At 41.4% G+C, this 25491-nt stretch overlaps 1 protein-coding gene across 1 annotated transcript; it reads right to left on the bottom strand.

Annotated features, from left to right (window-relative positions):
* Positions 1-1433: 1433 nt before the first annotated feature.
* pax3a (paired box 3a) lies at positions 1434-23880 on the bottom strand. The gene is made up of 9 exons (XM_042497391.1): positions 23495-23880; positions 22256-22491; positions 21728-21857; positions 21178-21321; positions 11436-11635; positions 10652-10817; positions 9324-9544; positions 4412-4675; positions 1434-1543 (listed from the first exon to the last, which is right to left on the bottom strand). Exons 1-9 carry the CDS (start codon positions 23577-23579, stop codon positions 1526-1528), a joined length of 1464 nt encoding a protein of 487 aa, XP_042353325.1. The 5' UTR covers positions 23580-23880; the 3' UTR covers positions 1434-1525.
* Between the last annotated feature and the right edge of the window lie 1611 nt (positions 23881-25491).

The following is a 25491-nucleotide window of genomic DNA, read 5'->3' on the forward strand; positions in this document are numbered from 1 at the left end:
CTAGTTCGACAGTTTGACTGCTGTTCACGAGCTGTTATTGACATGATTGACAGCTGTGTCAGAGACTCCTCGGCTCCGATTGGTTGTTTTATTTTACATGCAGTTATGCCATTAGAAGCACTACCAGGGGGCAGACAAGTATCATTTCTTTTTTTAAAGATTATCCACTGTTGTGTGGATATAGTGCCAGTTTCAGCAAATATGAAAAAAGGTATTTTTAGAAAAAGTTACCAACTACAGCTTTAAACAGGACATGGCCTCTTGGCAGCTAACACCCTGGCATCCGATAAATGACACTCAAAGTCACAACATTCTAAATTTTTATATAGTTTATTATAAATAGTAAATAGTGCTGTATTGTACACAAAACTTCTTACAACAAAATCATTTTTACGCCAATGTAAATGGAAATAATACAAAAGAAAAACATGTATAACGAACATTGTGTAAGACTTTCTTAAGTACTTAGGAGCACTTAATACAAAACGTACAGAAGAGACACTTGAACAACACTAAATAAATAAGAAATGGAACTAATGTTTGCAAGTTCCTGGTGAAAACTAATTAAACACATGCAAAATCTGAAAAAAAAAAATTAACTGTCAAACTGAATAATGTATTCACTGGCAGAGAATTTTTTTTGGCTTAATGACATCACAACTATGTTTTTGCTATTTTTCATCACTTGATGATTTCCCCTGATTGATCAATGCACACAACCCAAAATTAATTACATTGAAAAGATTTTTTTTGAGGGTATAATTAGAGACATTTGATCCATGTTAATTTACATCATATGAGGTATGAATGTATTGCACTTTCTTTGGGTTGCAGTGGTTTGACTCCACTCCGCCTCCATTCATGCCTTCCTGCTGGTTCTCCCGGTGTAGTCATATTTTCATCTCCAAAGTCTGTTACAAGAATCGCGTCAATGTACAGTAAATATTATTTTCCTAAGACATTTTGATGAAGAGATCCTTAGAAGAAGATTGCGGCTGAGAGCAACACGTTATCACCATGCGGCCTTTTGATAACCATCGACCACAAGAATCTTCCCCTCTCCTATCAAGTTGGGCCCCAGAAGCACGGGGGTTTTCCCAAGTCCACCTCTCTGCCAGTTATTACAAAAATCAAATACACAATCTTGAATGTATTTACTCCCCTCTCCCCACCCGCCCTCTTCTTTTCCTCTTTAGGCATGGACAACGAGCCGCGCTTGGTCCTCGGAGCGTGACGTGACGCACAAGCAAAGCGATTGCCAGGTAACAGGAGAGGCTACGCCTTTGGTCCTAATTATTCCAGTCAACCCCCTCCATTGCCATCACTACACCTCCACCTCAACTGGTTCCCTTGCTGAAGGAGAATATCTCAAACCCTTCACCCACCCACCCACCCACCCAACCTCTCTCTCTCACTGTCCCCAGGGCCGGGGAGGTTGTGCGAAGGCAGCGGGTTGGGGGAGGTTCTCTGGCGATGAATGTCAGACTGGCCCAGGAAGCCTCCTGCTCAGGCCATGTTGGGGGTTTCATATAATGAAAGGCACCTGAGGAGAAAGGGGAGAGACAGAAGGAGGGTTACGGAGATTCTGTGCATTTTATTCAGCTTTAACTGCTTAAATTCTCAGCTGATCAAAGGCCCAGTTTGCAGAAATGAAATATAGTATAGTAAGTATGTTTTCTTTAATGTATAATCACCTGGAAAAAAGAATCAATGTGTTTTCATTCCCTCAGGATGAGCTGTTTGGATTAGGGAGTGGGTCCTCATCTACAGAGATCACCATGGACAACCCAAATACTGGCTCTTGATAGAGCCATTCACATTTTCACCGTGGCCACCATAATTAGCAGCCCCTCCGCGATGAGAGTGTTAGAAAAACACTGATTCATTGAATGTGAAACTGCTTTATTCAAGGTTTTTACCACTTTAAATCACCGAGTCCATTCATTTGAGAGAGGCGGAAACCTCTACAGATAAGTCAGCTCCCCATAAAAACATCCTGAATGTCTGGATCTCAAGTTATCAAAGAATAAAAGTTAGCACTCATTTGCAGGTGCTGGGCTTGCAGTCCATCTTTGATGAGCCAAAATGCATAGAAAAATACTAATTTTAACGTCAAACATTTTTATTCTATGTTTTTACAGCTTTTAATAACTGGGTCTGTTTGTTTTAGAGAAGAAAAGACTTCTGCAGGTAAAAAAGTGTGACAGGTGAAGATAAATGAGAGGTGTAATGTTGACAGGAAGTACTGTGAAAGATGAAAGAGGTGTTTAAGAGCATGTGAGAACAGGTGAGAATGGAAACTGTGGTCCGAGGTTAAATGATAAAACTCTAAAAACAGGTGAAGAGCTTTGGGAATCTTCTCAGACTTTCTTTGAACCTAATGTGGTTGGTAAAACTAACCTGAGACGGAGCCTTAGCCTGGATCTGTGGCTCTGCTCCACTGATCAATAACAACTCTAAATCTGACCTCCAGTGGGACACATGGTTCTAATCCTGGCCTGCCAAGGGCCATAATCTCCCCCTGTTAAAGAGCCTCCTTTTATACACACACGCACACACATACATATACATGCCTGCGCTCACAGATACACAAAGACACACACACACATTTCCCCAAGCCCCCCAAAGCTACATGTGGGTCTCTCCCAGGACTGGCTAAATTAATGACATCAAGATGTTGCCACTGATGGGCCAGTCAACATGTGGTAGTGTACCTCAGATCAGCCCCAGCAGCACACCGCACGCTCCCCTCCCTCCTGTCAAACACGCTTTGGGAAGTGGCTCCTTTCATTTGGGCAGCTATCTTTGTTACACAGAGGTCATTACATGGCTAGGTGCGCTACACTGAGGGGTTGATGGGCGAGCTCATCATACGGAGGTCATGAAAGGACAGTGAGGGAAAATGTGTGTGTTGGGGTAAGACATCAGGCCACGTGGACGGTCAGATGATGGTAATGTAAACTGAGGTAACCTGGCCACTAGTGCTCTCCAACATACATGTAATTCCAGCGCAGCGCAGGGTGATTTGAGAAGGTCGCTCATCAGAGGGTCTACGCAATTAACGTGGGTTGTGAGTTAGAAAATATAAACTAAATCACATGGCCAGGGCAGGGGTTATAGACGGACATAACTTCTGATAGATTAGAAATAATTTAAAATGTAAATTTAGAAATTAAACCTCTAAATCAGAATGAAAACACCAATTAAGTAAACATTTTAAGGGGCAGTTCACCCCAAAATCAGACATACATATATTTTCTCTCACCTGTAGGGCTATAAATCAATCTAGATTGCTTGGTTGTAAGCCGAGTGTTGGAGATATTGGCAGTAGAGATGTCTGCCTTTCCTCTCATTAAATGAAACTAGACGGCACTCGGTTTGTGGTGCTCAAAGCGCCAAAAAATGCATTTGAAAGCTCAACAGCAATGTCTCTTTCCAGAAATCATGACCTGGTTACTCAAGATAATCCAAAGACCTTGTTGTGAGCAGTTTCATGTAGGAACTATTTTTTCTCTACTGAACTATACCTGTCAAATATATCACCACACAGAAGGAAGCACCACTGAGCTAGCTAATGTCACAGTTCAGCTGAAGGGGATGCCATTAAGGTTTACATCTTGTACTGTCAGAAGCCTCTCATCCATGACAACGATGTATAAAGAGAACTGGATACAGCTATGGAGACAGCCCCCATTCATTCCTATGAAAGTTGCTCAGTGTCACATGAAGACTAAAAAGCTCGATTTCCATGAGGCCAATTACGCAAACACACTAGAGACTTTCGGCGGCTTGGCGTGGCCGAACATAGCCAAGTGGCTAACTTTTGTTTTGCTCTCCACTAATTTGAATGGGGATAAAAATGATTAATAATGCTGCTCTTCTAGCCTTTTGAAATGTTATCAAAATAAATCGACCAAGTACTGATAGTAACACGAGCCATTTCAAGGGGGATGTGATTCTCAAAAAAATATATCCACTGATTTATAAACATCTCTCTCTCACAAAACAAGTTTGTTCCATGGGTAGATGTATGCTTCCTTCTGTGTGGTGATTCAATTGGCAGGTATAGTTCAGTAGAAAGAAAATAGTTCCTACCTGAAATTGCTCACAACAAGGTGTTTGGATTGGATTGGATAACCTGGTCATGAATCTTAAAACGAGACATTGCTCTTGAGTTTTTCAAAATTGTTTCTTTTTTTTTTTTTTTGGTGCTGTAAGCACCACAAGCCAAGTGCCATCTACTTCCATTATATTGGAGAGAAGGCAGACATCTCTACGGCTGATATGTCCAGGACTCTGCAACTCATGACAAAACAATCTAGATTGGTTGAAAGCACTGCAGGTGAGAGGAAAAATTTGTATTTTTTATTGGGGGGGTGAATTGTTACTCTAAACTGTATTTCAAGCTTACCTTGCTCTGACCGTACTGTCCATACTGGTAGGATGGATGGTGGTCCATGGCGTAGGCTGGGGATGTGTAGGAGGGTGGGCAGTAAGACTGAGTGCTGGGCAGAGTGGGCATACTGGTCAGGCCTGGTAGAGCCTCCAAGCGCTGGGAGCCATGGCAGCTGGCAGCCATGCCACCGTTAGGCTCCAGGCCTCCGGTCAGAGGCGAGAGGGCAAAGTCACTCTGGGACTGATGTGGCACTCCACCTGGGTTCAACAGACCCATTACCTGGGGGGAGAAATAGAGTAAAACTGTGTAATTAGAACAGAAAATCACAAAACTTGAGAAGATAAAATTCACTCTCAGGGGCTCTGTAGACTTTCTATAAGAAATGGCAGTGCTTAATAGCCTATTTTAACAGCCCTTGAATACTCCCTCTTGAATAGGAGAGAAATAATATGTAGTTATGCAATATTCACTCTTAAGCATTATCTACAAGACCTTCTAGCCTTTTCCCTTTTTTTCTATTTTTTTTTAAATTATGCCCAATTTTCTCTACTGTGCTGTATTTTTTTATATGGAATCAATGTCATCTTGTGCTGAACTTGTATCTTCTTGGACTTTCGAGGTGGAGGTAGGAGGGGATGGGTGGGATGTGGGGAGGGATGTTTGCTTTAAAAGAAGGAAGGAAAAATAGTCTGAGTTGAAACAGTGTATGATTTGCATTTGTCCCTCTATAAAAATGTCTTTAAAAATGTTGCCACACTTTATAATTTAATTTACCAACACATTTCAAAATTGAAAATACAATTCCACTCAGGTGGCCTAAAATGTCATCCCTCTCCTTGTTCATTGTCAGAAATACATTATCACTGGCTTCGCTTCCACATGTGGTTTCCTTTTACTCTGCTTGACTGATTGGGGAGCTGACGGTTGCTAAAAAGTTCAATCCTTTAGCCCACTAGTGGTTTCTGTTATCCTGTCAGATTTATGGATGTAGAGGTTATTTTTCCACTTTTAGTTTTCCTCATCATGACAGTTGTTGGCCTCTGGCATTGTTTTACAAATGTAACTGATAAAAATGGAGTTTTTAAATTTGGATGATCAGAATATAAGAAACCTATTTAAACAATAAATCTGTGAGAACGTGAAGTGTTTAAGCAGATTTATAACCGAATTGTATGTGATGTTTTTTTTTGTCCCACTCTTTTCCCACTCTAACTTTCTCTCGATGCCCCAAAATCACCGTATCCTTGTGAGGCCGGGGTGAAGAGGCCAAAGGCTACGTGGGAATGAGGAGTAGGGTGTGTTTGTGTATGTGTGGTAGAGCTACCTCTCCTGCTTGTGGAACTGTGTATATAAAAGCAAGCATGTGTGTTTGTGTGTGTGTGTGTGTGTGTGTGTGTGTGTGTGTGTGTGTGTGTGTACGGTCATGTAATATAAGCGTTTTTTGCTCTGATGTCAGGGGTGTAGGGGTAACGGTGATACATCGTGAACAGCTGCACATGCATTTGCGTGAGAAGCAAAGTCACAAAGAAGTCTAAAAAGTAAAGTTAAAGAGAGAACAAGAGTCATGAGTAAAAGAGTTGAGTTGAGCTGTTAATTTAGAAAAAAAATAGATCTAAAACCAAACATTCTTAAAATAACTGGAAGGAAAATAAGGCATAGAATAAGGAACTATGAGTGATGTAAAACCGAGGGCTTTCCCAAATGACAGCCAGCTGGTGCGCACACACACACACACACACTGAGGCAACCTCAGGTGTGTTTAATGTGTGTAATTTACAGTTTGTCTGACAGAGTGATTTGACCTCACACATCTGACAAACACATCAATGCGGCCTACCACAAAACCATTATTTTTCTTACTGCTAAGGATGTCAGATATACTGTAAAATAGAAACGTCTGTTGTACACAGACTCGAAACCTGAGTATTGCATAGTTTCCAGAGAATACAAATTCATTCAGTCACCCCTAACTCTTAAATGGATAGTTCACCTAAAAATTAAAATTCAGTCATTATCCATTCACTCTCATGCTGATGGTGGGTCAGGTGAAGTTTTACAATCCAAAAACCAGATTTTCACTGGAGAAATCCATTGCACTCAACTCCCAAACAACTGACGCTTATGGTGACCAGGATTAAAACATTGAAAAAAAAAACATATTAAAACCATAAAACGCCTCCACACTGGACATCCAAAGTAATCTAAATGTCCTGAAGCCCTGAAATGCAAAATTGTTTTGAAAAATGTCACTGACACCATGTTTCTAGCCATAGTTTGTACTGTAGTGTGTAGCTCCTCATGTGGGATATGGCTAAAATGTGGGACAAACTATGGCTAAAAACATGTCAGTGATGTTTTTCAAAAAACATTTGCATGTGGGAGCTTCAGGATACTTGCATTACTTTGGATGAGCAGTATGGAGGCATTTTATGGTTTTATTAGTTATTTTAAAAATGTTCGAATCCTTGTCACCATAAGCTTCAATTGTTTGGGAGATGAGTGCAACGCCTTTTTTCTGTGAAACTCTGTTTTGTGGATTGCAAAAATTCACCTGACCTTCCATGAGGGTGAGTAGATAATGACTGAATTTTCATTTCTGGATGAACTATCCTTTTAATGCTGCAGTAGACCCTTTAAAGGAAAACATCACACAAAAAGATCAATTGTTTATAAATTACTCATCCTAGAGTGTAGAGTTATTTATATGCAAATAATAATTTTGTGGATGAAGTATTCCTTTAATATATTAATTTCTTAAAGCATCAGAAAAAATCTGTATTATTCATATAAACATTTACTTATTGCTAATAAATATAAAAACTTAAATTAAAAGCTTTCTGTTGGCTTCATGGAAAGATTTTTTCCTGGTTATCCAGCGACGTGTATCCATATCTCCTCACAACATCACACATATTCCAGTGCATATATAACAGTCATTTGTGTGGTATGTGTGTGAGTACATCTGTGTCAGAGGGTCTGTGTCTATGCACATGCTCGTACGTTTACGCACTCTCAGTCTGCAACTGAAACGGCAGCAGTTCCCGATGGTGTCTGTTTTGAGGTTGTTCCGGGGATTAGGTCTCAGGGGGGTGCAAATCCCGGCCGCTCGCTTGCTTGGTGAGAAAGGGTTCCTTTGGTATGCACCAGATCAGCGGTGAGACGCCAGAGACCCTGCACCACAGGGGAAACCACTGGTCCGTCTGAAGCTCCGAATACAGAGCTAACTGCTCAGACAACAATATCACCTATCTAAAGTCAACCTTATCCATATCAAAACTCTGTGGCGCTCTAATGTGACCATATCTGGAGTTAACTGGACCTCAGGATCTCCTGATGGATACAGTAGTAGAGTAGAGTAGCTTTTATAGACAGATTTGGAGTTCAGATTATTCCAAAGTGGATTTAACACAAAATGGACCAAGCTGTGTAGCTGTACGAGAAAACTGAAGCTGGAAACTTTTCTAAGTGCAGAGAGGTCTTCATGTATTAACTATCAATGTCACAGAATTTAATCAATTCCCATTTCCTCCCACTTATTAAGTGAAAATCAAAAAATTAATTCTATCCTCATCTGAAATAGAGAAAACTGTATTGCAATATACATTCAAACAGCTGCAATGAATACATGAATTAAAACAAATTAGCCAACAAAGTGAGTCATTTGCATAAATTACACACTTTGTTATGAGGAGATAGATTACTTCATTCCAATCAATTAAGACACTGGAACATTCTGTGATTGCTATTCCAGACGGAGAAAACATTCCAGGCACGCCGCTGTCCCTACGCAAGATGAGCTGTCCGTTCTGTACGGAGCGGCCGCGCTAAGGTTAATGCTGAAACCATCCATGAGGCCACAGCACCTTTGGCCTCTTTATTGGAGTTAAAGTCACTCGTGACCCCTTTGGGTGTGTGAACTCACACCGCAGACTCTCAGTTACAGAACGGCAGCTACTAGCCGCATGTCAGTTATGTTCAACAAATTACTGGTTAGCTTGGATGGCTGTGATTGAAACCACCAACCACTGACGCCCACAGTTTTCATGTCATCTTCCCTCTCTCCTATCTTGCTAGACTTTTATCTGTCCAGTGAAAATAAAAATCTTTAGAGAAAATGACTGTAGAGTAAATGTGGTTAGCTCTTGAGGAGAAAACTACAAATTCTTGTCCATAACTAGAGCTCACATATCAAACAGTCAATTAAACTCAGCCACAATGGTGCCACCTACCACTCTCTGACCGTGCACCCTGGCAGCCACAACAAAGATCTCCTGTTTTTTCAATATATATACATCCTCAGGCATTCGCATTGTAACAAACCTGCCTTAGGCAGTTTTTTATCTGTGCCTGACAGGAGTGTGAGATTCTCTCTCATGGGAATTTGTACCCAGCATGCATTGCATGTGGGCCGGCCACCCTTTGTGGCGGTTAAAAGCTCGTTTTCCGCCTGTTAGTCCATCTTCGGGGCTGGTAGGGAGCCACTGATGGACACTGATGACTGTGTAATCGACCATAATTGTCTTTTCAGTTTTGATTTGTGTCATCGTCCGACATCCATACATCCTTCCTCATGTCTCTTCCTTTTCCCTCCCTAAAGACTGATGTTTGCCACATTTTGAATTCATCAAACAACCCATCAGAATAAACAAAAATGAAAAGCTACCGTGTTTCTTAGCCTAACAAGGTTTTCATCAATGTCACTGCAATGACATCTCCTAGGTCACACGCAGTGCTCGTGTGTATCATTACGCTTCCATATGGTACATCTCATAAATGTCACGATGAACTGTTAGTGTCCTGTTTCCTGGTATGAAAACATATGTGTGTGTTTGAGAAAGAATTTATGTGTGTATATAAACAGGTATTTCTAGGTTTGTTGTGTTAAGTATTTCTATGTTTCATTTTAAACATGGATTTGGACACAAACCTGTGGTGAGAGGCTGTTGCCGATGGTAGGGTTGACAGCGTTGCTGTGTCCCGCTGGGGCCACAAAGCTTTCCGAGTACCCTGAGAAGCCGTGACGTCCAGAGGACAGGCAGTACGCAGAGCTTCCATCCTGGGAACCAGCTGACGTGGCGAGTCCGCTCTGGTGCACGGAGGTGGGGGGCAGAGGCTGCGGTCGGTGGACTGTACTGGGCTGCTCGGATGCTGCAGAGGATAAAACATTCTACTTAAACGGCAGTTCCACTAAATTTTGTTCAGTTGAGGTTTTAACAAATTCAGTAGTCTTCCAGTTGTGTATACAAATCCAAAAATTCAAATTTAGGGTCAAAGTATGTATGTTTTAGGGTAAAAAGGCCATTTTCCCAAGCCTTTAAAACTTTTTCCTACATGAACTTACACAGGTTTCTGTGTGATGACATTGCTACATATAAACACATATAATGTACTGCTGTGGACATACTAATTTTGTTTTAAAACTCACAAAATAATACAAACAAACTAAACTACTAAGGCAGTGAGTAGAACAACAACTTCCATGTGCTGTGAAGTAAAATTACTGTTTCTCTCAATGGAGTCTGGTGGCTGTGGAAAGTGGCAGCAGCATAAAGTATTTTAGCCTCCTAAAATTGAGTCTATTGGCTTTGAGGAGGGCAATCTGATGGCTTTAGTGTCCCCTTGGAAAGGGCTGTCTGACAGCAAGGTAATATGTTAATGAAATCTAAATATAGCACATGCTTCGACTGATATGGTCACGTTTAGCTGCTGCTAAGGGTGAAGGTGTCATTTCAACATATAAAACAAGGGTTTTGGGGATCCTCCACCAGAAAATTGCGAGCATCAAGTACTTAATTTCCTTCGGTCTGGTTAATTTTTATGCACCAAACTGTGCATTAATTTATCTTGTAAATTTAATTAATTTTGTCAAAGTTTTATACTACTTTTTATTGTACTCTTTGACAGAAACAGTTGTTTCCTGCAGAGCAAAAGGAGTTGCTGGTGCTTCTCTCTCAATACTTACCCGGTTAGTAAATAGTGTGTGTGTGTGGAGACTGAGGGAGTGGGGAGCATCGGCACTGTAACCTATAGTGCTTTTGGCCAACAGCTGAGTGGAAGTTTCCATTTGAAAAACCCAGAACATAATGCAGATGGACCCTTTAAAAACTAATTTTGGTTTAATCCAGTATACTTTTGCTGCTGTCGTAAAATAATTCCAGATTCTGATCAAATTTGCAAAAACAGTTTAAAGCAAGTCTTTGTGTGTGTGTGTGTGTGTGTGTGTGTGTGTGTGTGTGTGTGTTCAGCTGAACCCACCTTGAGCTATTGAAGTGGGAGTGTAGGGGCTGTCGGACAGCTGATAGGGCTGCAGGCCGGACATAGCTGATGGAGGGAATCCACCGGGGATGAGGTGGTTAAATGCCATCAGTTGATTGGCTCCTGCTTGCTTCCTCCACCGCGCTCTTCTGTTGCTGAACCACACCTGAGAGAGGAACAGAAATAAACTTTTTTATTTACTCCCCCCACCAAAAAATGTTGAATTGTCTAGTATGTATATGTGAGAGGGCTTGATGATTGTAAATGTATGTGTGTGTGTGTGTGTGTGTGTGTGTGTGTGTGTGTGTGTGTGTGTCAGGTGTGCGTGTGTGCGTGCGTGTGCGAGGCCTCTCTGATCCATTACAGGGAGCTGAACTGATACAGATCTTAACATCTGGAGTGTGCAATGAAACCACATCTTTGTGTGCTACTGCAATGGCTTCAGAGAGTACCAGCTGTTCAACCCCATAGTAACACACTATCTAAATCAGAAATCTATTTTGGGGTCTTTAAATAGCCCCTTTTTGTAGACAGTCTGACAAAAATAGTAAGTCATCTTCATACACAGTGGGAGCAGTGTGTCTGTGTTTGTGTCTGTACATGGGGGGGGGGGGTCAGGCGTCTGGTCGAGGGGGGATACATGTCTAATGGCAGTAAGGAATGTGTGGCAACATCTCGAGGTGATTTAACAGCCACAAGACACATATCCATTACATACGGACACACTTCTCCGCTGTCAAGACTGTATGTGTGGGACAGAGTTGGGTCTGAGCATGTGCCTAACCTGAACTCGAGCCTCCGTCAGTTTGGCCCGCTGAGCCAGCTCCTCCCGCGTGTAGATGTCGGGGTAGTGTGTGCGCTCGAAGGCCCTCTCCAGCTCCTCCAGCTGCTCTGCTGTGAAGGTGGTCCGACTGCGGCGCTGCTTCCTTTTCAGAGGCAGGCCTGGCTCTGAGTCCACGTCGGAGCCCTCGTCCGAGTGGCTGGCTGGAATTGCAAAACAAATAGACTTCAGCGTTCAAGGGAGTCACACTGAAACTGAATAAAACTTTGGGGTAAAGCTGGGACAGATTTGAGACAAAAGATTTTGCTGAGTACAGAGCAAATTTTAGATTGTGTCCTCCTGCTGCCTTAAACTCCTCAGTGGTTCCTGAGGGGATCAAAAGCCAGAGGCTGCTTGAACATGGATTAAAGAGAGCTAGATCCCTCTGGGGCATCTATTCCCTGGGACACTGTGTCTCCCCCGGTCTTAGCCATGCTGTGCACTATGCTGATAGGGTCCCATAGTAAGGAGCAGGCAGCCTTTTGCAGGTGCTTCTTAATCTGTTTGTTCAGTTGAGGGCAGGAGAGAGCGACTGGGTAACTGGGAGACAGCCATTGGGATCTAATTCAGCAGAAGAAGGGAATCAATGAAGGCTTGAGAGTAGAGACAGAGGACTATTGCTGCCTTTCGGGGGGGGAGGTTACCCATCTATTAAATAATGATTAGGCTCCACAAACTAGCGTGACAGCCTGCTATTGTCCGCCATTACACGTCTTCAATCCCCCATCTCTTTCTCAGTCATACGCACACTCACAAACATGCATCTGCTGCGTCCTGGCTATGGGCTTTCAACTCAATGAACGCAGTCTATGACAATGTGTCAAACACAGATGGACACAAGGCAGAAAGAGTAGCAATCCACTCTCAAATCCACCCCAGAGGGACCTCTTAAACCTCATGAGGAAGGTTCACTGCACCTTTTTGACGCTTGGTGCACTATGCAGCCAACACCTAAGCCGAGAGAAAAGCAGAGAGACAGGTGTAAGCGACAGAAAAGCTTCAGCAGAGGACTGTCTGTTTCCCCCAGACTGCTCATTCTCCCTCTGCCCTCCAGATTTAGAGCTTTAATTAAAAAGTGCCAAGTCAGACATGGGGGGGGGGGGGCAGCAGGGATCTCCCCTTGCCTCTGGAGCCTCTGGAGCCGAGCAGGAAATGTTTGTGCCGGGTTGCCAGTGTGTGTCTGACCAGGCATTACACACGGATTTGCTCCTTGGGAATGCTGCTGTGCTCCGGGGCCGCCCAGCGCACAAGATTCTGATGCTGAGAAGAGCTCTTTATTACATTTGAACCAAGGGCGCCACGCTGGCATTAAGTCTCACAGAGGATTGGCTGGATGCTTAGACACTCCTGGAACGAGCACTGTAACTTTGGGATGTGGTTTGTTTAGGTAAGGATGTGGCCTGAGACCAGTTGGAGCAGATTTTGTACTACAACATGCATAACGAGAAGGCCACACAGCAAGAAAACTTGATACTTTTTCCAATAAGCACGTTTTTAAACATCAGTATTGTTTGGATAATAATCACAAACAAAACTAGAGGTGAAGACTGCAAGAAACAGCAAAGTAATATGCAATGTCATTACCATTTTAATGATGGAGAACAGAAAGACAGAAAGAAGAAGCAATGACGGCGCAAAAACGAAAAGATTCCTGAGGGAGGGAAGGGGAGCTCATAAAACTCTGAGGAGAAAGCTCCCCATTGGCACTGTAACTCATGTTAACTGCAGAGTGGGGGTGGATCTCTCCTCCTTTGCCTCCTTTATTTCTGTCTTTCCCTCTCTTTTTCCCCTCCCTGTTTTTATTATTAGTATCTACAGAAAAAACACTCCGTCACAGACTCTCCCTTAATGGCAAATGACATTGTTGCTTTTGTCATCCTCTGGCTCGCACTTTCTCTTTTGCTCTCTTCCTCTCTCACTCGCTGTCTTTTTTTTTTTTTCCAAAGTGATGAGGCCAAGCCTTTGTATCTTAGCAAGGAAAAGCCTGTGGCAGGCCTCTGTTGGACCGATTACCACGCTCCATCTGTAGGAGCCATCAGGGACGCCCGGGCCCGCATTCAGGGGTCTGTCACCTGCCCAGCAGGGGAGTGCGGGGGGGTGGAGGGGGCTGTAAGGCCAGGGGCTGAGTGGGGGAATGAAGGGTGGGAGGGAGAAGGGAGGGGGCACAAAGGGGTCCAGAGAAGGGCCACTGGGGGCTATGGAGGGGCTCTGCATCAGCGAGCAGGGGAGCACCCCTTCATCCCCTCCCTCCATGGCCTGAGGGGCACAGAGTTTGGGGGGGGGGGGGGGCATTGAAGAGGTTGACATAGAGAGGAGATGGGAGGCTGGAGGCACCTGAAGAAGATGCTGGGGAAGGGGTGCGGGGTGCCAAGATGGGGGTGCTGGTCATTCATAAAAGCGGACCTGTCCATTACATCTCATCCATTCACTTGACTCCTCTCTTTCTGTGTGCTCACCCGTCACTGCATCCACGTCTTTGACGTCTTCAAACAAGGGCCCTTACGCCATCGTGGATCGATTTTAAAGCACGCTGATGCAGAAGCGCACTCGGAGTAGGCTGTTCCCACACATTCCCCGCGACAAACAGCAGAAGAGGATACTAAAACACACAAAGGGAGGCCTCGACCTCCTTACTTAAACACCCAAATCAAATTTTACGCTGCAGCTAAAGCACTGGGGTGCTGAAAATACTCCATAGCCGCTCACAGTTTGGCTGCAGCCCTGACAAGAATCTTAATAGAAAGATAGATTATTATCCCTCAAGCGGAAATTGGGGCTGCTGCAGAGCTATCCATAAAACAGACGTTTCAAAACAAAGTAAGATGTAGGTTAATTAACTAATAACAAAATAGTTCAGAAAGCAGAGTGCGTGGTGGATCAATTTAACATAGTCTGGAAGGTTTAGCACAGTTTAGTAGTGTGGAGTATTCTACAAGTGAATTCAACAGGTTCTTTTCCCTGATCAGAGACTGATAAATAAAAACAAGTGCATATATACACTCGAGGACCAGCAGGAAAACGGACAGTGCTACAAGCCGACTACTCAGTGTAAACAGAACCATTTATCGATCAAGAGAGGAGAGAGACAGGCAGGGAAGATAAACTCCAGAGGGTCACAGATGTGAACTTCAGGAACGTCCAGTTGCATTAGCATCACCTGCGGCAGCAGTGCCTCGATCAGGCCAAAAAAACCAAGTGAGGATTCCAACTGCAAGAATAAAGACAGCTCTTGTTTACTGCGCAGTCTACATCGGCCAGGACTCGCTTTGCCAAGCATTCAAGCCCCCCCCCCACCCCCCCACATCCCTTCAAGAGATGTTAATACGAAGAGACAAGCACAGACGCACACATCCATGTATTTATGTGCGCGCAAATTTACACACGTAGGTTGAAATGGTGAACAGAGTGACAGAAAGTGCGAGGGAGAATCAAAATTTAAAAAAGGGGAAGACGCAAGAAATCCGGACAAAGAATAAAAGGAAGGCAGAGGGATGAAGAGCCAAAGAGAAAGAGAAGCGGAGCATATGGGGCAGTTTATAGTCTTGGTAGGGGCTGGCTAGCCCTTCCTCCAGGGGCTGTTAATAGAGAAGGTAATTGAGCTGGTGACATGTGTTCGCAACACAAAACAAAGGGCAGAAGAGACAAATGAACTAGTTATTTGCCCAGGGAAGTAGATCTGGCCCTTTCAGGCCACAGAGCACAGAGCGAGTGGGTCCTCTGAATAAAATAGTGGCATGCTACATAGAGCCAGAGCGAGCAGATGCACTGGAGGAAAAGAATAGTTAACTGACAGCTTATGGGCTCAGCTGGGGTTAACAGTTAAGGGAAAAATGGGAGTGAGTGGGCTGCTCACTTGACTTGCTAAAGAGCCCCCAGGATCCCGCAGCTGCCTGGGAAAACAGGGGGGGGGGGCAGATAGAAAGAGAAAGAGAGAGGGAGATGATGATGTGATGGACAGAAAAAAAATGGAAGTGAATAAGCGCAGGAGGTTGGCACTTAACGGACAAAGAAAGAGCTGGCGATATGACTTTGAAAGATGTATCTCTGTCTAATATTGGTGAGGTGACAAAAAGCCACAAATGGCCCTTCATGGCTATTATGTGTGCCCAGTGTGCGGTGGTTATTATTTAGTTCCACCGTGGTGCAGTTAGGTGACAGTTTCACGGTGGCATTTCCACCCTCGGGGCATGGACAAAGCAGCGGCACAGAACCCACGCAGGGACAAAGCAACAGGCCAGTCTGCCGCACGTTCCAGTCAAACAGAGACTAACCAGCAGAGCTGCACCTCGGCCCGGCCTCGTTTAGGCCAGACAGACAACCGAACCAATCACCTCGCCCAAATTAACCAGCATGCTCTCTGCAAAGCAAAACCTGTGCCTGGATTCACACAACAGATCAAGTCTGTGCACATTAAAAGGACCACGTTACTGTTGTACAAGTCAAAAGTAAATATCAAGTGTCCCAAGTCCTAGACTTTGAGTTTCAAGTCCTAAACAAGTCATAGTGCATGCTTTACCAAATGTAATACTACTCTAACAAATGAGCTAAAATATTTTTTATTTACAAAAATCCTGAATAATTTTTAATTTTTTTAAATTTGTTTTATTTGTCAAAATGTTTTTTTTTTAACATCCTTGGTAATTTTTGTGTTCCCCTATTAGGTTCAGTGCATGAGGGGAGTAACAATAAATAAATAACCAGGGGAATAAAGACAAGCAAAGTAGGTATAAAAACAAATGCTGTGATTAATTATTTATGAACAAAGTAATAAAATGTACAAAAATGGTCTTCAAAAACACAACACAACAAAAACCTACTTTCTTTAAAAGCAAAGAAAGCGGCACTAAAAGCTAACCTTATCTAAACATAGCTCTCTAACTATTTAAATATTTTCCTTGACATATTGCTCTTTGTGCAACTTCATATGTAGAACTAAACGTTTTTGGGTATCTGTAATTTTCCATAATGCACATTTTGCATACTGCAGTTTGGTTTTTGTTGACAACCATGTAGTTTTTGTATGGAAATTAAATGATCTTTGGTATCATTTTTTCCCAATTGCAGCTCAGTAGCATAACCTTAGTTCTTCATGGTTCTCTCCTGCAACTCGATTGGTGGCTGTCGAATTGGTTCAAACAAAGTGGATCCGGGGAAATAAGTGTCAACTTGCTGATAATTTATATTGTTAATGTTGGTATATTTCAGGAAATGAAGAGACTTTTATGATTTGTGGCATATTTTTTAAAGAACATACTTTTTAATCTTCGGGCTGAGGGAAGGTATCACTTATTTTCAAGTCACAAGGCTCAAGTCTCAGTGAAGTAACAAGTCTTGGTGTTAATGTCCAAGTCAAGTTGCAAATGTTTTTGATTTTGTCAAGTCTGAAGTCATTAAATTAGTGACTGGAGTCCAAGTCATGTGACTCGAATCCAAACCTCTGGTTATTACAACACTGATTCATCGATCTGATTTTCAGGAGTCGCTCAGTTTGTCATCTTTTCCTAAACATTATTGTAACCTCCTTTTCCTGGGGCCTGATAGTTTTAACAGTGAAGTGACCCTGAGTTAGCCCCTGACCTTTTCACAGCTACTGCACAGCGCCGCAGTTAAAACAGCCTCACCACTGACCCTGCAACACAACTTCACTCACTCAACAGAGAGAGAAGACATCATCACATTCCACGCTGTCTTTTTTTACCCAGCAAACACTCGTTAAAGGTGTATTTCTTTTGGTTTTATGAGCTTTGCGTGCAAATCTTCAGATTTTATTGTTTTAATGCCCGCGTTTGGACAAACGTAGAAAAAGATTTTTTTTCTAAATAGCATCTTTAATTTCTGTTCTTTTTTTAAGTGAATTTCTTTGTCCAGAGAGGAAAAAAGGCATTAATCAAAACAGCAACAGAGTTGTGCTGGCGTGTCCATAATGTGCAATGTGCTGGACGAAACAGCTCCACAAAAACTAGAGGCTAAACAAAGTTAAGTGATTGACAACGCTGTCTGGCTTTACTCAATTAACTATCCCATTGTGCTCCTCTTTGCAGAGTCCCCTCGCCCCCGACCCCTTTTCTCTTCACACCCCTTTATCCTCCCCATCACAGAGTTTTGCTTGGCTAATACTTCCAAGGAAATAGAGAGCTCCTTTTTCTACTGGGGCTCCTCTCCTTGACCTTCCATTGCTCACTGCTTCTCTTTCAGTCACTTCACAGTGTCTCTGGGGTTAGTGGGGAGAATGCGGAGAGTACATCAGCGCCGAGGGGCCGGCTCGGGGCAGGACCCCGGCCTATTACTTCAAAGTTGGCCTGCATTCATTAATTGTCCTTTGAATTAATATTGGAGGATCACAATGTGGGTGCCAACAGAGAAAGAGGCTTTAATGAAGCATAGAGTCTGCATTCAGTTGCAGATCAGCCAGTGTGGATTTTTTCTTTCTTTTTTTGGGAGAAAGAGGGAGACTTGAGAGTTATGCCAACACAGAACATAAAAGTATCTATCTATCTATCTATCTATCTATCTATCTATCTATCGACCTCTCAAGGAAAGAAAAATATTGGGGTTTTTGGTTTGTTTTTCCCCTGCAGTCCACCGGGCTACACTAGCATTATAAGCACTATTAACACAGGAAAACAGAGTGAGGCCCTCATGTAAAATTCTCCATTATCCAGCCCTGAGAGCAAAATGGAAATGTGGCTGTAGCAGACATTCCTCTGGTTGCACTGAGGCCTTCTGTCTCTTCCAAACCTCCAATCTTTTACTCATTCACCGTGGAAATGCAAGGACCCCTAACAAAGACACAAAACTCAACATCCACCTCTCCTGTTTACAGTTGCGGGTTGTTGCCGTGCTGCTCGGTTGCTTCTGCTCTCTGCGTGTGAGAGAAGCAAAGCTGTTTATGTTCTTGGATGTCTCGCAAGGATATAAGTTATGAAACTTTGAAATTGGATTAGATGGTTCGGATGGGGCAACTGCATGTGGATCTCTGCTACTGACTGTCTTTGTTTTTTCCCTTATGTTAAAGTATTTAAAGAAAAAACATTTTAACTGCATTAAAATACGGTAAACTCTCAAATATGATCTTTCTCCTCTCCTACCCTGGCTCTGAATCCATGCCAAAGTCACGGGGAGCCAGTAACCCAGTTTATTTACACAAACAAAGTCCTACTCAGCTCCTTCGACAAAAGCAGCTAAATCTTTCATGTTTTGTCAGCACTTGATTCCTCCTGTCCCTCTGGCTATTTGCCTGCCTCCGGACAATAGAGGCAGGAGAATGGCAGCAGATTGTTGGAATGCACCTCAATGAAACCAATTATTACATGTTGACTGCGTTCACCATGGCAGATTTGAAAGAACTGGGCTCATTCAATTTGGCACCGCAGGATTCCCTTTAAAGAAAAGTTATCCCTTTGACTGTTTGTATTTCTGAGCTTTTCTTTTTTTTCTTTCTCCCTCTCACCCCCACTGCCATAAACGGATCCTGCGAGAGTGGCTACTCCTCTTTCATGACTTTGATTACTTTAATTAGTTAAATGAGGCTAAAGTGCTAACTAATAAATAGAGGTAGGGGATGCTGTCATTTAATTTAATGCCACTTGTGGCAAAACCAAATTCTTTGCATTGTTTTGTTAGCAAATCTTTTAATTAAATCTATATACAACTGTGTTTGCTCCTGCGCTACGGACAAATGTGCTAAATGATTCTTCTCAAGCTGCAGCTCAACCATTTAAATTCTGGAGTTACTTCTACCTCCATAACTCAACAGTTAAAGGAGATGTAAACAACTTCAGATTCATCCCAGTAAACATCCTTTTTTCCCACAATGCCCAAGCCCAGTACACTTTATCCCACAAACCTTAGCAGTCCCTTTTCCCAGACAAATAAATCTAAATGAGTCAGCTTTGATCTTAGCACTTAAGGAAAGCCAACAATAGTGGTAGAGGAGAAAGGGGCAGAGAGCAACAGGCCTCTCCCCAGCGCAACAATAGCCTCTGCAAACACCTACTTAATCAATATTTGGCCAGAAGACACTCTCTCAGTCCCCAAAAACCAGCCTTTTCACATTCTAATGAAGAGCTATAAAAGAGAAAAACAACAACTACTTCCACAAAGAGACACAAGAATGAAATAGTGCTGTTCTGTATATCAATGGGGGGATAGTGCCTCAAAGCTGTTTGCGTGGAGGATGTCATCTATTTGATGTGAAATGTTTTTGGTTCCTTTTACAAAATTCAGCCTAAAAAAATCATTTTTCCCCATCCTATTTTTTTTTTTTTTAATTTATAGAAAACACATTCTCAAAAAAAATAAAGATTAAAAAAATTAGAGGATGATCAACAAAGCTGTGCAAGTCAGATTAATTTAAAAAGCAAGTGTGCTTCTTTGTTTTTATTTATTTTGTTATTCATTAACTTTTTCTGCAGTAATGACTTTTTAAAAGTTAGAGAAGTCAACCGCCTGATCAGTATTTGGGATGTGTCTGCGCCTGGAAGAGGGAGAGGGAAGTGCCCACAGATATTGCATGAATGTGTGTGCCCTAGGCGGAAAGGAAAGGGGCGGACTTTGTCTTGAGATGAAAGTGGAGACAAATAAAAGGTTTGGATTTAATCTAGTGGAGAGAAGGGTTTCCCTGCGCTCAGTGGCTGCGGGCGTCACGCTAACTGCGCAAAGACTGTGACAAAAGCTCCGTGCGCAAAAGTAACGGCACCGTTCAATTTGATAACGCGAGGCCTGACGCGACTTTAACACATTGCAGAAAAAAAATGCCTCCTTCATGCTGATAAATGCGTTAATTTATTGTTTAGCATGTCTTAAAAAAATGAAAAACCAAATTTGAAAAAATCTACAAGAATGAATAAAAGTTATAAAAATGCGCGTTATTCCATGATATTGCCAAATCACTAACACTGTCTATTCAGGTCTAGTCATCAATAATTAACTACAGACTGCATTATGTCTCCAACAGCAACACTGCAACACTCCTCAGACCCCAACAGGTCGTAAATCAACAGGTGTTTGCGTAAACTCTGTTTTCTCCTATCTTCTTTCCTGAATGTCTTAACAGTTGCAGAAATGCCCTCAAAATTGGCACTTTTTTGAGCAGTCTATAAACCAGGTCGCACCGGGTCTATTGGTGTCCCTGAATAATTCATCGCTCATTGCGGGTTCATAATGTCTTCTCCCGGCCTTTTGTCAGCGTTGTTTTTTCTCCTTTTCTTTCCCTCGTTTTGAAAGGCCCTGGCGTCTTTTTGTACACCACTGAGCCGCTCACTGGAGTTTGGCTTTTGTGCTCGTCAAACTGAGGTGTGAGTCTCAATGGACTCTCCCTGCTTTGTCCCCTGAAGTTCATCCTCAAGTGTCCGATTGTGTGTAAAAAAGAAAAGAAAAACGTTTCTCAGGCTTGGAAGTTAGACAAATGTTTGATTATCCACTTTAAAAAAAAAATCTCTGCGCATTTGTTAAATCTCAGAAGCCTGTGCGTAAACACCTGGAGCTATAATGTACTTTTCTGTTCGGGGTAAAATCGGAAAAAAAAAAAAAAAAAAAAAGTTTGTGTGATCATTCCTGTATGATAAATTCCATATTTTAAATAACATTAAAACTGTGCTTTGCCTATTATTATTATTATTATTATTACTATTATTATTTTTATTAGTTTTCTATGGCAACGAAGATTTCCCCTTTAACAAAAATAAAACCATAATGCTGCACTTACATCTATCTCCCAGAATGCCATCGATGCTGTGTTTAGTCCGTGGTTCGTTTTCCTCCATCTCCCTCTTCACCACCTCATCATCATCATCGTCATCATCACCGACTCCGCCGAATTTAGACCGCATGATGCGACTGATGGCGCTCACTTGGAGAAAAATAAGGGATTAAAAATATATTAAATATAAAGGTAAACCAGAAAAGAAATATGTCCTGTGAAAAAACCGATATTAAAACATGCTTTAATTGAACATGGTCACAATTCCTGTCTAATTAATATCGCAAAAAAAGTGTTTTTTAATTAAATGAATGAGGTCAATTATATTCACATAAATCCTGGCATTAAATAATAATAATAATAATAATAATAATAATAATAAGGGATTAAAAATATATTTATTATTTTTATTTAAGGACACAGGATCATGACTTAAATCCTGGCATTAAATAATAATAATAATAATAATAATAATAATAATAATAATAATAATAATAATAATAATTTTATTATGGACACAGGATCATGACTTGCAGCTCCATCAAGTGTCGCCTACCTGAGGGGACGTTGTTCCTGTCGCAGATGCCATCTTTCAGTAATTTGTCCCTGATTTCCCAGCTGAACATGCCCGGGTTTTCTCTTTTATACTCCTCGATTTTCTTGTCCACCTCTGGAGAAGCGGTTTGCTTCGATGGGAAGGAAGAGAAATGTGTGTGATTCAAATCCAGGCGAGACTCAGAATTATTTGCTTAAATTCAGAGTTTGGATGCAAAATATACAGTCATGACTCGGTAATTTAAAAGATAATTTTGTATGCGAGACAAGAGTCATACTTGATCAGGTTGTAGTATATATTTAAAAGACTATTTCCACAAAAGTTTCGGATCAATTTACATTACAGATTCTTGGGCCTCTGTGTTGCACATTCAAACAGTGGGTGTTATGTCCTTTTAAAAATATATTTTCCAACTGCGTAAAAACTAGGAATTTAAATCACGTTTACCAGTCTGGTTCCTCTCTAACTGCTCAATTTCATAGAAATGCTGTGAATTTTACCCAAACATCACCGGACCGCGTCTCTCACCTTTGGCTTGCTGCCTCCGATGGCCCCCGGCCTGATGGAGCCTGTCTCCTGGTACCGGCACAGGATTTTGGAGACGCAGCCGTGGGACACGCGTAGCTGCCGGGAGATGACACACGGCCGGACACCGTGATGAGCCATCTCCACGATTTTGTGGCGGATGTGGTTGGGAAGAGGTCTGCCGTTTATGAAGACACCACCGAGCTGGTTGACCCGACCCTGTCCTAACGGAGTGGAGACTGGACAGCAGGGCACGGAGGTTAGTGACTTGTTGACTTTGTTTTGTGTTTGTTTTATATATCCCAAGAGTAGTTATTTCTCAAGTAATAGGAAACAATTTACGACCAAACAAACACTACATTTGCGGGATATCGTCCACAAGCAGTTAGACTACATTTTTAAAGTCATCAAATCATTGCTTATTCAGGGAAAACTGACCGAGCATGACGCTTTTTTACAGCAATTCTCTGAATTTACATTACTGGGCCAAAGGATAGGTAACATGATAGCAGTGGCAATAATACAATTAATTTCGTACAACAAATAATTAGCAGTAATGTCTGTCAGAAGTTATAAATAGCAATAAAAACAGTAGAATTTTTTTTTTTAAAGTGCAATAGCGAATAAATCTGCCATTAGTGAAAAATACATAACACCAACAACTGAAAAAATAAAATAAAATAAAATAAAATTAGGGATGGCAACGAAAATATCAATTTTTAGGCTATATAAAACGATAATGTTGCACTTAGACCTACATCTGTCTCCCAGAACATAAGTGCAGCACTGAAGTGCTTTTGAATTAGAAAAATCAAATAGCCTACTTTAGTTAAGTTGATGTTATAGGCTAGGCCTATATATTTAGCGTAAGAAATATGTGTACGAAATTTAAAAATTCTGCATTAGGCATGGTAAAAATAATTCAGAATCAGCTTTCCAAAAAATATCAGTCATGTCTTGCCCAATTAATGCGATAGACTGCCAAATTAAAACAATATAGCCTTAATAAATTAAATTTAAAAAGCACGTCTTGTTGCAGGAAATAGACTTAGCCCGAGGTAGTTTTTCCTAATAAACTGACATTTAAAACTTGCAATAGGCTACCACTAGATTAAAAGATTCGTTATTATGATTTATTTTTTTCAGCTAGTTTTTTAGAAGTCGACTTTGTCAACTTTACCGAAGTTACGGGAAATTTTCCTCGCATAGTAGCCTAAGCAGCAACTAGTGGTGGGGTCTTACCTTCCAGAGAGTATCCTCCCCGCGGGTAGTTCTGCTGAGGAGTCGGTCTCATCATTCTCGGTAAACCTCCCGCAAGCGCTGTCATGATTCCTGACTTTTTGTCAGGTAACACTTTAAACGAAGCTGCCTTTGTTTTGTCGCTTTAATCCCACAAAACACCGGTTTGTTTGTTTGATGTTTGTTTGTAATATTTCGACGCAGCCTGCTTTTCCTGGAGTAACAGGTTGCCTCGACGAGAGAAACACTGGCTCCCCTTTAGATGTGTTGTTGACAGGTATCCAGCGGCCGCTGTGGGCTGAGCTCAGAGTTTAAACCAAAGTGCAGGTCGCTAACAGTCCTGCGAGCATTGAGAGGATGGTTTGAGAGGGATGGATGGAAGTCAAACATTTTATCTGTGCTCGCTGTCCCCACCGACTCTGCGCTGCGCCCCCTGATTGGGCAAAGACCCGGACGTTTTGGGGCTGGGGGAGCTCTGTGATTGGACAACAGGAGCTCCTTCTGTCTGGATTGACCTCACGAGGTCAGTTTGTGGTGTCACGAGCTTTTACAACTTTTCAGTAAGTGTGCAACTTTTAATAAAGACAAGTAAATAAGCGCACTGTAAAATCAGAGAAGTTGATCTTACTTAAAATAATCTTGGAAAATGATGCCTTTAAAAAGGAAAGCAAATATAACCATTAATCTTAATTTATGTTTACTTTATACATGAGTGTTGAGTTTACTCAACATTTAGTTGTATTTACTTACTGAGGTTTTGCAACTTAAAAATGACAAGCGTTGTTATTTTGTTGGCTGTATTAACTTAATTTTGTGAAGTTGTTGCAACTTAAAAAAGACAAGTGCAATTACCTTGTTCTTCCTAAGTGTCAACAACTTCAGGAAATCAAGTTTGTCTGACTTAACTTTATCATTACAAAGAGGATTTTGCCAGTGATGGAGATAGAAGATCTGAGAGTTTTGATTTCTCAGCATGTTTAAGAATATACAAATATGACTGACTACTTTGCAACCAGCAAAATACAGATATACAGCACAGTAAACGTGGTCAACTGAAGTTGCTAAAAGTTGGAAAGATTGAGTTAATTAAACTTGTCATTTTTAAGTTGCAACAATTTCGCAAAATTAAGTAAAGACAGTTGCATTTAAGTAAACTTAACAGTTACATATACATATTAAATAAACATAAATGAAGACTACTAGCCATATTTACTTAATTTTTTCAAAGCGGTCAGTTTCCTGGACTTTTTTTTTTTTTTTAAGTAAATCAACTTGTCAGATATGACACTGTGATGATATATCTGAGGGACGGTATTAGGACACTGCTTGGCACATCACTAAGAAAGTTTTGTGATGTACCAAACAGTGAAGAGAGCAATGGAGGTTAGTTATATAAGTATCAAAAAGTAACACATTACAACCATGTTAGAAAATATGAATAACAGGGACAGACTGAAAGCCCTAATGCAAATGTTCTCATACAGCATGTTTACATTGATACACACACACACACACACAATTTTGCATAACATATCACTTGCCTAAATACACAAAAGGCAATAATTTTTGGTTCTGACATTAAAATTATTACAATTAATAGTAGCTGTTCTTGTTAAATGGTTTTATTAGCTTGTGCTATAATTATTATTATTATTATTAATAATAATAATATTAACACTTGCTTTAGAATTAAATAATGTATATTAGCAAAACAACAAAATTATAAACAGTTAAAAATGAGTAGTCTAGGTGGAGATTTAGTTGTGGCAGCTTCCAAAGGGCTCAAACGGCCACCGTCGATTTAAGTTTTAATTGCTCGAATATTCTCAGGTCTGCCTATGTATGCGCGATTACATAATTATGATGAGACGAGACTGAAGAGGGCTGCAACAGGCGAGAATATTAAGATACCATGCACTTAACAGTTTTTTAAATAAACTATGACACCGTGACGGTTTTCTCGTATTTTATTATTATTTTTATTATTTTTATTATTTCCA

This window comes from Plectropomus leopardus, chromosome 12 (assembly GCF_008729295.1).
Source record: "Plectropomus leopardus isolate mb chromosome 12, YSFRI_Pleo_2.0, whole genome shotgun sequence".
NCBI classification, from domain to species: domain Eukaryota; kingdom Metazoa; phylum Chordata; class Actinopteri; order Perciformes; family Serranidae; genus Plectropomus; species Plectropomus leopardus.

What these genes read in the sequence shown, in the direction of transcription:
- pax3a (XM_042497391.1), bottom strand. Translation starts at nt 23,579, where the DNA reads ATGACAGCGCTTGCGGGAGGTTTACCGAGAATGATGAGACCGACTCCT. An exon ending in TCGGAGGCAGCAAGCCAAAG is followed by an intron (nt 21,858 to 22,255) that starts GTGAGAGACGCG and finishes TTCCCATCGAAG; the next exon opens with CAAACCGCTTCTCCAGAGGT. An exon ending in GCAACAGCCTCTCACCACAG is followed by an intron (nt 4,676 to 9,323) that starts GTTTGTGTCCAA and finishes TTCTCCCCCCAG; the next exon opens with GTAATGGGTCTGTTGAACCC.